The sequence below is a fragment of the Macaca nemestrina genome, chromosome 1 (genome assembly GCF_043159975.1).
Source record: "Macaca nemestrina isolate mMacNem1 chromosome 1, mMacNem.hap1, whole genome shotgun sequence".
NCBI classification, from domain to species: domain Eukaryota; kingdom Metazoa; phylum Chordata; class Mammalia; order Primates; family Cercopithecidae; genus Macaca; species Macaca nemestrina.
The window spans coordinates 141,620,187-141,634,482 of record NC_092125.1 but is presented as its reverse complement, the minus strand read 5'-3'; the positions used below and the strand labels follow the sequence as shown (position 1 = coordinate 141,634,482).

At 40.9% G+C, this 14,296-nt stretch overlaps 1 protein-coding gene across 3 annotated transcripts in view; it reads right to left on the bottom strand.

The window, feature by feature from the left end:
* The window catches only part of LOC105485380 (transforming growth factor beta receptor 3), a 206,646-nt gene that overhangs the window by 30,446 nt on the left and 161,904 nt on the right, over positions 1 to 14,296 (bottom strand). For 2 of the 3 annotated variants that reach the window (XM_011747675.3, XM_011747678.3), the window contains 6 exons: positions 11,004 to 11,193; positions 8,935 to 9,272; positions 8,360 to 8,512; positions 6,258 to 6,398; positions 5,929 to 6,087; positions 1,954 to 2,253 (listed from right to left, as the gene is read on the bottom strand). In XM_011747675.3, coding sequence (XP_011745977.1) covers positions 1,954 to 2,253; positions 5,929 to 6,087; positions 6,258 to 6,398; positions 8,360 to 8,512; positions 8,935 to 9,272; positions 11,004 to 11,193 — 1,281 coding nt within the window. The remainder of the gene's footprint in view (positions 1 to 1,953; positions 2,254 to 5,928; positions 6,088 to 6,257; positions 6,399 to 8,359; positions 8,513 to 8,934; positions 9,273 to 11,003; positions 11,194 to 14,296) is intronic. The other variant, XM_011747676.3, reaches the window with a different exon arrangement.

The window sequence follows — 14,296 nt, the reverse complement described above, 5'->3', positions numbered from 1 at the left end:
CTCTTGTAAAGAAAAACAACACATTTTCGGTGGAGGGGCATGATGATTGACAAGATTTGCATTTTGCTTTCCTGTTTTAGTTTACTGTTACTTTCCTACTGAGCTCTTCAGTTAAGCAAGAGTCTATGATTCTACATTTAACTCAGTGGTGTGTGACCCTGGGCAAGACACTGTACTCTCTGGGTCTCGGTTTCATCAGCAAAGGGCAGGGTTTGTCTCAACAATCTCTGAGACCTCTTCCTAGAAGATGCTTTGGCTCTCTCTATTGTCACAGAAAGCACTCAGAAAATAATAGAAATGTGAAAATATTACCTACAAGCAGCAAACAGGAAGACAGTGGTAACAGCTCATCCAAGCCTCTGATGGATAAAGGGTGGGCTGTCATTGTACCTCCTCTACTGAGGAGGGAAGCCAGGTATGATTATAACAGTTTTATAAATGAGAAAATACAGACTCTGAGGGGTCCAGGGACTGACTTAAAGTCCCATTGGTGGCAGCAGACCCTCCTTCTCAATCCCAGGCTCTTTCCATGTTATCTTATCTTGGGGGTAAAGGGTAACTTAAGGTTTAGGGTTATATCCCATCATGTCATCCCCTGAGGTTTAGAACTCTCCTTAAGAGTGTTCTGGAAGAAAATTTTAGGATTAATTTTCCCAGATTAACACACATGAAGCTGGGCTGTTCCAGGCCAGGTCAGAGAGAAGTAACAGCCAAAGCCACAGTAAAGATCCCTGGTAACTGCTAGCCCTCCCCTCCAAGACCTCTAACCCTTAAACGTTACCCTTCTGCCCACAGGAAGCAGTTGGTCCCGTAGCCATACATGAAGCTCCCCATGGCTCTCTACCACTGTCCACTAAGCCCCAACCCTGATGGCGATACCCGCAAGGCTAAGGCATCACTGCCGCAAAAGCAAACTGAGGAAGACAGTCTAAATCACTGTATATGTGCTCCTTAATGATTATGATCGTATCTGCTCTATTTTCGTATGCAAACGAAATTCTCTTGGGTATTATCAGAGAAAAGGATGCCCAGGGTAAATATAATGATGCAAGGAATTCAGATCAATTGTAATCTATTTGGAAATGATAGTTTTTCCTCCTACCTCCATACCTAAGACTTACAATTTGTGAGTTAAATGAGAAAAATTCCATACATACATTATTAATAATACTGCTTCTTAGCCTTTTAGACATTGATATATGACTACGAAAGAATTGGAAATCAGTTTACTCTGTGTGAGATAGCCACAGAATAAATGCATGTATGAAATTATACATAATTATGGCAGATCACAGAAACAAAACTATGGCAGAAGATACATTTCATATACAAGGCCAATCTAATGGGTATCATCATTAATCTTGCACATCTCCCCTATCATAGGCATTCCACCAAGGTCAAATGGTTCTGCTTTTTGTTATGGCAACAGACCATTCAATCTGGAGAGTGACAGGAGGCAAATATGATGAACTGGTATGAAACTGAGAAAAGCTAAAATATTTGTTAGTTTCCCCTAGAAGTCTCCCTGAGACAAGTCAACCTTATAATTCACACAGAAAAGGTTAAAAAACAATTACAATGCCAGTCTCAGCAGGACCTGGAAAAATTAGTTCTCACAATGAACTTGTCCTTTCGGCTTGCTGTATCTTTGGCACTGCAAACTATCTGAAAAGCAAAGATAAAGCCAGACCTCTCCCTCCAGGGAAAACAGTCTTGATTTATCACTCGTAAGGTACTACTAAGTAGCTCGCATGGAAAAAAGAAAATCATGCTGTCAGGATTTATTATCTAAGACTCCATAAAACTCACAGTTCCCTGCTAATACTGACTTTAATACTTCAGTTGGGCAGTTCCAAAACAAAAAACCTCAACCTGCAAGACCTTGGGATTAAACTTTTCTGCCTCACCTAAAAATGCCAAAATAACCATCCGAATGGATGAAGGCCCACAAACCTTAGGCAACTTCTGGGGGTGCTTCTCTGTCTTGGTACACAGCGTCAGCTCACACTGTAGAAAGAGCAGTGAGGTGTTGAAGACGGGCTTGAAGACAAAGCTGAATCGCTTCTTATCCATGTCGGCTTGCGGGATAGGAAAGTGCACTCTCCTGGGACTGTAGAATTTCACAGATTCATCTTTAGGACAAATGTTCTCAATAATGGTGTAATGAGACATCCTATCAGGGTTCGAATATGGAGAGATAAAGCACGTTTGGATGGCAAATCCCAGTTCTTGTTCAGCCTTAGTAACAGATACCTACGAGAGGACAGAACGATGAATTAGGAAATGAGTTAGCATCTCACTTCCACTTTAGGCACAAGGACCATATGCCAACACAGCCCTTCAGATGACACGCTGCTTTATCTTCATACCATATTTATAGCCTTCCTTCTCATTACAGAAGTAACACACACAAACGTTGAAAGAAAAAGATATTTTCCATTTCAATTTGATATGGATGGTGACAGTGAATTATTTCATTCAAATGTTAGTCCGTTAGATTCAAATACAAGATGAGTAAGTCTCTTCCACCTCCCGGAGAGCTACAAATAAAAGCGTATTTTGCATTTAAAGTGGATTTTCCAAAGTAAATAAAACACCAATAGGCAGAGTCCCTAATGCTTTAATAGTACAACACTTACAAGCTAAGCTCTTTTTTAAAATTGACCAAAAAATAGAGTTCAGTGGCCAAATCTACTTAACCTAGGCAGGAAGACTGAGCTTCTAAACTGCAAAAAGTCAGAGTAAGCCTGATGAGAGTCCTGCTTCATTGGTGAGAAGGCAGAGCTGGCTCCGGTGCCGGGTGTCAGCGACGGTGCAACCTGGAGGCCATCATGGGCCTGGTAAAGTGTCCCAGCTGCTGGCAGATCCAAATCAGCCTTGCCAAGTACTCCCCCTTCACTCCACAAGCCCAGGGGTAGTTTAGGGGAAATCTAATCTGGAAATGTTTCCGACTCATTTATACTTCCCCCTTTGAAAACATTTGTATGGGCTACGTCCAAATTTTGTTAAGGTTCTTTTCTTTAGAAACAGGAAGTAATGTTTAGCCAAGTGTAAACAGAATTCAAACCTCAACTATCCTAAACTTAGCTAAAATCCCCAGACCAGACTAGATTCTCCATTTGGTGACACGTGGATCACTGCATGAACTGCCCCTCCCTGCTATGCCTCGTTCTTTGACTAAATTTAGGATCAAAATAAACTTTAACACTTGTAGAAACAGCTAAGTCCTTATCCATAAACCAGCAGCCCCAGAATCATTTCAAAAGCACGGAGATAGAAACAGACATTCCGCGCTGAGCTACCCAGGGGGAAACCCCTGACATCACATGGGGCTTTGAATCCACAGCACTGCTGTGAAAGGTTCCTACCTGGCGGTGAACTGCAGGACACTCAACAATGAAGATGCTAATGAAGAGGATGCTAAGAGGAAGTGTAAATACTAACACTTCAGTATTTTTGCAACACTTCTGAAAAACAAGATACTCTATCTTGGAAAGGTGGCAAATTACATATGTGCTATTACTAAAAACTGCCCTTTATCATGAACTCAGAACCCACATGCCAAAATGTGTAACACAGGGACCGCAAATCTTTTCTCTAATCTCAAAGGAAAGTATGTAGTGGCAGAATGTCTAAGGTATCCCAAAAAGGGATACCTTTGTAGCAGAGGGAAAATATATATATTATTTTTAAATATATTTTTACATACATAATTTATATATATAAATTATCAGCAAATCTTTTACTAAAAAAGATTTTACTTTTAGACCAGAAGTGAGTAGGAGAAGGACTACAGGCTTTGCAGTGAGATGAGCTCATAAAAACCACATGCTCTCCTGCTCACATGCTGGGCACTGAGACTCAGTTTCCTCACTTACAGAATGAGAACATGAATACCCACGAGATATCATAATTGTGAAAATTAGCAAAGTAAAAGTTACATGCAAACAACACAGCTCCCAGAGCATCAATAAATGCTACCTATTAGTAGTAGTAGTATTCTAGATTTAAAATTTTAGGTTATTAACAATTGGGTTTGGAAATTCCTCAACACAAATGAACCAAAAGAAAACTGCCATTATGTGACCAACAGTCACCTGAGATGACCAATGAACAGATGGCAACACTGTTAACTTGGATTATGAAAGGGACTGCATGGTGTAGAGGGAATAGAGGAGAAACTATGAGAAATATAGGTGATATATGAAAAGGCATAAATGGGAAAACAAGAATGGGGAAAAAAAAAAAAAACCTACCAATAACACTTTTCAAGTAAGCCAGCATTTGAGGGATGGGGGAAAAAACCCAAAATATCCAGGGTAAGGTACAGGAGGAAGACTGACCACTGATTAGCATAAATGAGCAAAGCCAGGCATAGACTTGGAAAAGAACAATCTGCAGTTATGCAGCACCCCTGAAATCCACAGCACAAGAGAGCTGTTGACCAACTGCCCATGTGAACTATACAGCCAGAAAAGCAAGAGAAAAACAGCCATCTTGGCTTAGGAAGAGCATGTATAAGGCAGTATATTTTCCCCAATGGAGAAAGAAGGTGTGCTCAAAGAAAGAGAACTCTCAGAATGGGGGAGGGGCCGAATCCATATGATCAAGGAAAACAACATCTAGCACCAGCAGGCTCTGTCCCAGAGTCAGTGCAAATGTGAGAGTTATATGTCTTTCCAAAACAGAAACACGTGCACCAAAGTCACTTTTAACATGCGGAAGTATCCCGCTTTGACCCTTTAAGCTTCTCACCCCTCCCACTATGAAGCTGAGCTTGCAGCTCAGCACCAAAACCAGCTCATTAGATGAGGACCTTCCCATAAGATCAACAGATGATATGCCCACTGGAAACACTAAGGTTGAAACATGAAAGTTTGTACCCAGGGCACAAGAAACAATAGACATCCTGGTGCCATAAGGACATTTATCTTTTCTAGAATCCAATCTCTGAACCTGGATGTTTGCACTGATAAGACGTTATGTTTTCTCCCCTTTCAAATGGCACTTTGGAGATAAATGATAGTCGTATCCAGCGAAGAACGGTCAGAGCTCTGGAGCCAGGCGGCCTATGAGCACTGAATCTGAACTCCACTAGTACCAGCTGTGTGGCCTCAGACAAATTTGTGCCTCAATTTTCTCATCCATAAAATGAAGGTATTATTAGCCTCCCTCAAAGGATGGCTCTAAAGAGTAAGTAACCGCTGCAAGACTTACAACTATGTTTGGCACATAATAAATCTGCAGCAAATGTTAGATGTTGTTATTTCATTATTACCATGACTGCCTAATATTCTGTAGTCACTCCAGATTCCAGATTTAGGCTGCAAATGATTATTAACATTATATATAGGAAATAGTTTTAATAAGTGTATACAGATACTTAGATCATGATCTAGAAAAAAATTTTTCATGAGTTATAATAGCACATAGCATTTCACTTAAAAGTGAGTGCAATTCAAAAGATAACAAGTCAGTTTCAGTGGCGGCAGGGACCCACAGGGATTTGGCTGCCATGCTGGGAGCCAAGGGGACTGTGCAGGGAAAAAAAAGAAATAAAAGATAACATATGAGGTGGTTTTGAAATATTCCATGGTTAACTCTAACACTGCAACTACTGAACGACTGTTCCAAAAGCAAAGGACAGGGCTTTACCAGTAGAATTCACACTTGCTAATTTTTTTTTTTTTTTTTAAACATTCGTCTACAAAACACTGTCTTCACTTAGCATAATGTATTACATCTTGAAATTTCCTGCTTTGGTCAGAAGTCAACCTGGAAGTGTTCTCTGAGCCAAGCCCTCATCAGACCTGGTGAAGGTCTGTGAGGCAGGATAGGAAGAGGTCTGTACAGGGTATTTTAGCTGATGACTAAGGAACTACAGCTCAGCGCTAACCTAAAAGCTCAAGGCTAACTTTCAGGTCTCACCTCAACATAAACGTGTCCATTCTCTGCCACAGAGAAGACCCCCTGGGAGGGCACCAAAAAGAGGTCAGTGTTGTAAAGCTCCATGTTGAAGGTGATGTTTCCATGGGGCTGTTCCTGGAAGCTGCTGGGGTTCCTCACCTGCTGCAGGCTGCAGTTAAACTGGAAAAAACAACCCACAGGAAGATTAATGACAGTCACATGAAGAGTGAAGGCCCTGCAGCTTCATGAGCTTTAGCCTTTAACATCTGATTTTATTTTCAGATAGTCCCTAACTAAAAACAAAATAGACAGCATTTTCCACAAACCCCCTGCTGATAACAAACACGTACCACCACAATTTCAGGTCGGGTGAACAGGGAAGCATCTCCTTCATCCACATCTCCCGGAAATCCATTATCACCTGACTCCAGATCTTCATAACCATCTGGCCAACCACTACTGTCCCCAAGGGCTGGAACCTGTATCACAATCTAAAAGGCAAAGAAAGCACAGCCAGTGTTATAAAAACGCCAAACCATGTGCATTTGGTTCTGCCTCACACAAACACTCATGTAATGATTCTGATGCAAATTGAAAATCTGACTTTAAGACAAAAAAATAAAATAAATAACCTCCAAGCTTTTTCGAATTTTATCTTCAAAGTGATGAAGAATAAGGAGAAGCCCAATGCAGGTTCAAGTTAAAAGCTAAACTAGTATTTGTATTGTCTTGTGAAAAATAAATATTTATGTTGTAACCATATTGAATAATGACAAATGACTTCAAATGATGGGAAAACACTAGATACTAGAATGGAGTTGAATGGAGTTGTCAAGAGGCTTGCCTATACCGTGAGAAGGGGCTTCCCCTTAAGAGTCTTTATATTAAAAACTCTAAGACGTACTAAGTTGGTGAGTACAAGGAGCTTCGTTATATATATCCTTAAAGAGTTGTAGAAAGTTTGGTTGAAGTCAGCAGCGAAGGACCTAATGTTTACTATGGAGCACATCTTCTCTTTGTTGCTGTGCTCTTGTACCCCTCTAACTTTTGCTCATTTCTTCCCTAAGAAATCCTTCTCTATGGTGTATGGATGTGGAAAAGAATATGTTTTATTCTAGGAATCTTTTTTTTCCATCTTTTTCACTATCCACCTGCAGATATATTCCAGGAATCTATCTTGACATAGGTTGAAAGTATGATTCCTGGATTATTTCTAAATAGAATGAGAAAATTCACCCAAGGGTTGTGACTCCATAAATGAAATCCTAATTTCTCTTGCTTCACATGCTTGGATTCTGAACATGCTACAGAATAGAAATATATAGTAAGTCTGAAAATTACAATTACAATTCGTGAGAACAGCTAAAATAGTCCCCGAAGAGAGTAGGATGGGAAGAAAAAAAACAAAAAACTGCCTTTCTCTCTGTACCAGGTCCTCCAAAGAAAGTACTGACGCCAATTAAAGGAAGCATCTAGGATATTGCTAAACTCAAAGATCATAATAAAGAAAAGAAAAATATGTGAGAAAAAAAGGAACTTTAAGGGATCATTACATGCCTTTCTCTCCTGAAGCAACTGGCATTTTTTTTTTTTTTTTAACTTAACGGACATATTACTGTAGCCACTCATTGGTGTTAACTTGGACCACAGTTTTAAAATGCCATAATCAAGTATTTCAGTATTATATGACATTCATTATATCTGTAGACACTGGATAACTGAAAGAAAATTCATGCTGTAATTATCAGGAGGTCAAAGGTTAATAAAGTAATGATTTGAGTAACAAAAGGAGATTAGCAGGGCCTAGCCTGGTGTCTAGGAAAGATTAGTGGACGAGAGGTCAGGAAGTTGGATTCAGTCGTCCTGGCTCTGCCATGAGCCCATCCCTGGAGTTTAAAAAAGCAAGTCTTTTTAACTTCTTGGAGTTCAGTTTCCTCACCTGGTGAAATGAAGCTGAATAAGCTCATCTTAGGTTCTTTGCGGCTCCAACAATCTAAGATTCTCTGAGGAACAATATACTTGGGCTCATGGGAGAGCCATTTCTCACAGGAACTGCGCTGACCAGAGCACCGGATTGCTAGCCTCTCTTCTCTGGATTGGGTCAAACTAGCAGCCACAGCTCAGCCACCCCATGTCAAAGCTGGATATGGCACTAAGAAGACACCACCTCCCCACCCCAACCCACCCTGTGTCAAAGGTGGACACAGGGATCTCTGAGCCTGATTTTTTACCATTAAAAGTAAAACCCAAAATGCAAAATCAGTACTTTAAAGTTCTTTTGAAACGAGTTCAGGGTCAAAGTACATCCATTTTGTTGAGAACTGACACTTGGCTTTGTTCAGGCCTGGGGTAAAAACCCTCTTCATCTTCAAAGAAATGTTAAGTCTAATTTTCAGGGAGCACACAGCCAGGCTCTGGCAAGGGGCAAAGCTTTGTTCTGGAAAACACTCACAGAGTTATAGTAGACCACACCATCGAGGGCTGACCACCGGGGCCGCGTACCACAGCCATTCAGGGGAGACTCCAAAACAAAGTGTGTGCCATTCATCTTGGCCTTGCAGGTAGGATCCAGCAGGGTGACGTCCATCCCCGAGTAGCCACTGGCCTAAAACAACAACCACGGAAGACATAGTCAGAGGCCCACAGGCTGTTCTGTTGCATAACTGACACAATTGACAACTGCCTGGTCTTCCAAGGACAGGCAACAAGAGGCCTGCATCGTTCCCTTCCCCACATATCTCTTCCCAGCTGCCCACCTCTCAACAGCCCAAGGGTAATATCTGTTGGCCTTGGCAATTCAATAGCAAAATATTGACACACGTGGATCTGGAACCCCCCCGTCACTGAGAACAACAGGAACCGGGTGAGAATCGCAGCCAAGGGGAAGTAGGCCCATCCAACTGAGAAAACAGTATCAAGCCTCTGGAGTTCAAAAATGAAAGAGATAGGGAGAAATTACAGATGCAGACTGGGGCCAGATGGGAAAGGAGGTGGCCTCTCTTCCCTCCTGTAAGCAGCGGCACTGACCTGAAAAGAATCTTTTTCTACAGCCACGATCATCTTCTCATTGTCACATTTGACAGACAGGGCAATATCCACGCTCCCTTGCACCTCTTCTGGCTCTCTGAGACCAGGAAACAGCTGTATGCTGGGAATGACAGGGTCCTTTGGCCTAGGGAGCCCATCTTCTCCCTCTTCATTCCAGACTCTCCTGGAAATATCTGGGAAAGGAAAGGGAAGGCCTCCATTTTGGCCTCCCCCTCCCTGGATGGGTGGGTTCTGCAGGGCAGGCAGGGCACCAGGGTCCAGCAGGATCCGCAGCTCAGGAGGAATAGTGTGGACTTCCTCATCTCCCATCTCCTCTGCTGGTGACAGAAGGCAAAACATCATCAGTGTTTGATGCCAGGCCACCACCAACATTATTATAGGCAGAAGAGGAGGAATTAGCATAGAATGGGCAGGTGTAAAATGACATTTAATAAGCAATGTATAAAAGTCATTAGAAGTCTAGAAGCCTGAATTCTAGTCCTGCTGTTCTCTCTAACTAGCTCAGTGGCTTTGGGCAAGCGGCTTGCTTCTCTGTGCCTCAAATTTGCTTTTCCAATTTTTTAAATTAAGCAGTTGGAAATGATTAGTGGTTCTTAACTTTGGCTACACATGAAAATCACTTGGGAGCTTTAAAAAATATTCCTATGCCCAGGTTGTACCCCAAACAATTTAAACTCAGACTCTCTGGGGTGGTACCCAATCATTGATATGTTTTAAGCTCCCCATGTGTAACTGCAATGTGCACCTAAGGCTGAGAGCCAATGGAGGAGACAGTTTCTAAGGCTGTCCAAGCTAGAAAAATCTGTGATTTGAGTAAGTTACAGGGTGCAATATTATTCCACTCAAATGCCACTAAAATACTTTCCTTGAATCAAGAGATTCTTTTGAATAGTTTCTGTAAGGATGTCTTGAAACATTATTGGTATGTGAAAATTACTTCGCCACCTTCTTTTTGACAGCTAAATGTTAACAGGTATCTGGGCACCTTGGCCTTTTAGAATGTATTCCCTTGAAAGTTAAGAAAGAGCTGCGTAGACACATTCATTCCTTCAAAGGGAGAGATGTATTTCCATATAATCAATAATCAATATTTTTTCATATTTCTAACAATTAAAATGATAATTTCCCCAGTTTTCTTTATATCTGCTATCTAAGGCCAACTGATGTATACTTGAGGTCAAATCCATCTCAGTGGAAGCTGGAAGTGAAGATGACAGTTGGACATTATGTCTCCTTTAATAGTATTCTTTGGAAAGGACGCTAGAGCTGTAAGGGTCTAAAATAAGTCACAGCTTTGTAGGGTTTTTAATCTGTACTTTCACAAAAACCTTCACAACAACCCTGTAAGGTCAGTCCTATTATTTTCCCCTTATTACTGAAGAAAAATATGTGGCTCAGAGGTGAAGCGACTTCTCCCCAAACAGTGACTAAATGGTAGAGCTGGGGCTTGAACCTGTACTCCTCATCTTTATTCTATTGGCATTTCTATACGGCACTCAGTGGCGGTACCATGAGCTGAGGAACAGGTCTAGGGATCAGAAAACTAGGCTTTCAAGTCATGCTAGCTATAAGACTCCGGAAAACCTCAAGAATTTGTTGAACCTCGGCTTTCCACCCCATCCAACTGGGATAGTAACTCCTGCCTTCCCTCTGGGTATGAATGCCCAAGTATGAGTCCTCGTGACTATTTTCCTAAAAGATACAGCCTTTGACCATGAACTTCTTTCCTGCAGTCTTAACTCTTCTGTATTCTCAGCCATAAGTGGCCATTAGGTGCCTCAGAGAGAAGAACCTAATGTGGTCACACTGAAGATAACCTATAACAAAGTTCTCTGAATATGCATTCAACTCTATGTCACTGAAAATCTGTATTACAGTTTCCTCAAAATCTCTTTCTAGGTAATTTTAAGCCTTCTGATAAAAAGTAGTCAAATTATTAAAATGTGCAAGAGAAAAACAGCAACATATAAGCTGAAATGACAGTTCCTCACTGGAAAAGCTTCATTTGGAGGATATTTTTTATATAACTTTAAAAAATTCTAACTTACCATTATTTTCAAGCCGAAGATGAAATCTATTAGCCACAGGAGCCATTGTGTATGAAGTTATTGGACTATAGCCATTGTCCAAAGCCCACTTCACCAGATTCCCTTGGGTTGAAGGAATGTCATCTCTTATTGATTTGGTCATTGTCATAGATCTTTCACTCTCTTTTCCAAAGCCAATACTGTTAGGAGCCTGAAGATATAGCAAAAAAATTCACTCATGAGTCTAAAATTAAACAGTACTTTAGATAATAAAAATTAAATATCTGAAATAAGTAGATTCTATATTGTGTATGAGTGAATTTTTTATTCTTTTGACCCCTATTTTCTTTGGGCTAAGAACGATGATGTGAAAAACCTTTAATAGCAGATTAAAAGACATCTACGCATGCTGCTCGATCATACTATTTGTATTGCCTATGCTGATAAAAAAATCATCCAGTGACATGTAAGTAGTTACATAGTAAGTATACCTAGCTATAACTATACAGTTAGTCTAATGTTTAAATGATTAACACACACAGTAAATATGTATAATAATCTTTCCCTTTTTACTTAAAATGACATATGAAGTATACAGACAGACATGTTATATTGCCCTCAAATTTCCATGCTTCCACTTCCTATTCCCCTAGATTTCAATGAAAGCAGTCAGTTACACCCACTTAACAATGGAGATATGTTCTGAGAAATGCATCATTAGGTGATTTAGTCATTATGTGAACATCATAGAGTGTACTTACACAAACCTACATGGTACAGCCTACTACCTACCTAGGCTATATGGTACAGCCTATTGCTCCTAGGCTACAAACCTGCACAGCATGTTACTGCACTGAATACTGTAGGCAGTAGTAACACAATGGTCGGTATTTGTGCATCTAAACATAGAAAAGGTACAGTAAAAATATGGTATTACAATCTGGTAAGACCACTGTCGTATATGTGGTCCCTCACTGACTGAAACATATTATATGCTCAAGACTGTACTTCAGTGTGGAGACTATCCCATCTATATAAACTATTAAATTCCACATGGTAAAACAACCAATGTTTATATTTCATCTAAAATGTATGATCAATGAGCAATTCTATAATTGTATTCATTTGCCAATTCTATGAACCAAATATACTTACATCTTCTATTCTAAATATTAATTAATTTAGGTTACTCTCCCCTTAAGTATCACTATTTTATCCAGTAATACAAGTAGGTCTTAAGATTAGCTTTCAGAGATGGGTGCAATAGCTCACACCTATAATCCTAGCATTTGGGGAGGCTGAGGAGGAAGGATTGCTTGAGCCCAAGAGTTTGAGACCAACCTGCGTAACACAGTAAGATCCCATCTGTACAAAAATTTTAAAATTAGCCAGGCATGGTGGCATTTTCCTGCAGTCCCAGCTACTCAGGAGGCTGAGGTGGGAAGATCACCTGAGCCTGTGAGTTAGAGGTTGCAGTGAGCTATGGTCATGCCACTGCACTCTAGCCTGGGTGACAGAGTGAGACCCTGCCTTAAAAAAAAAAAAAAAAAAAAAAAAGATTAGCTTTCACTGGATAATCAATTACAAAATAAAAATGATAGAAATATTTCTGGGAAAGGATATAAATGGACTCTACTCAACCAGGTTATTCAACAAGGACATGGAAGGTAAATTTATACATCAACTGCTGACTCCTGTGGCAGTGTTCTCATCAGAGGGTGAGAGAGCTGAATCCTGCAGAGGGGACCCCAAAGGGAAGGCACCATATTTTCAACAACTGCACCAACAGGGCTGGAAAGCCCTTCCAGCATGCAGATTACACCATTTTCATGCTGTATAAAAATCACTTTAATTTCCATGCCCAGTGATTTTCTCCTGCATGCATGCAGCATTTTTCCTAAATTCCTCATTTGTTTCCCATTCTGTTTGCCCCTAACATGACTAAATATTAATCCTTTCCCACTGTAAAACCCTAAAAGATTCACAGGCTCTAAGTTCTCTTGGCCTATGTGGTTGTGGGATATTGGCTGAAGCCACATATATTTCAACTCAAAGCTTAAAGGATCTCATTCAGTATATTTTTCTATTACCTAAAGTGCTTATGTGTGGGAATACTGCCAGACTCACCAGTCACAAATACTACAGGCAAAGGAACCAGACAGAACTTTAACCAACTTCTGCAGTCATTTGTAAACTCAGTTTAATAGATTCAGAATATTTTAGCTCTTACTCCAATTCAGAAAAAATCTCCTTAGGGTAAAGAAGGGCTAGGGAGGAAAGAAACAAAAAAGGATGGAAGGAAGGAAGGAAGGAAGGAAGGAAGGAAGGAAGGAAGGAAGGAAGGAAGGAAGGAAGGAAGGAAGGAAGGAAGGGAGGGAGGGAGGGAGGGAGGGAGGGAGGGAGGGAGGGAGGGAGGGAGGGAGGGAGGGAGGGAGGGACAGATGGAGGGAGGGACAGATGGAGGGAGGGACGGACGGAGGGAAGCAAGGAGGCTAAAATAAGATAATGAAAGATCCAATTTATTCTTAGAAGTTTTTATTCATTTAGTTAACAGTAATTTTTTAGGTACAGCTTCTTCCAGCCTTTCAGAGCTACATGTCATTTTGATTGGCTGGAGTCACAATTGGCCTAAACAATACTGCTTGCTCTCATCTGCCCTAGTCTTTCATGTTGTTGGACAACTGAGAAAGTGTCATATTTCCAGAACACTATCACCATAACTGCCACCTGTCCTTTTGCACCAATGTGGAATGAGCTGTTTGCACCTTTCCACATTAAATCTAGGAGCTGTCAATACATGTCATTTTGATTATGTCTGGGAACTTGAAAGACTCAACATCTATCTACACATTTGTAAAGCAGCAAGGCTTGGGACAATGGCAGACAAGCTGGTGGTTCCCAGCTTTGAGCAAATTCTCACACTGTACCTCTGGAAGTCCCTAGGCTTTTTCCAGCTCTAGTGGAGCTACTCCAAATGTAAGTGTACAAGGGGGGTCTCCAAAAACCACCACCATCTTTTCCAGCCATATCTTCATGAAAGATGAGGAGTTGAGTCTAAGTGCCTCCACACCCCCCCATATTTGCATCTGAACTGATGGCATAGGGGAGGGAGGACTAGGGAAAGGAATGGCCAGAGAGGGTAGTGCATATGCCCACTGGGATTTTAAAAAATGTCTTCTCTAGGAACAAGCTGCCAATCATCAACCCTGAAGTTCTGAGGCCACATGAAATAACGTAAGAGGAAACCTGTAACACGTTTCCTCCATCTATTCTTTTATGTTTTAGAGGTTCTTCCTATCATAAAAGCGATTATG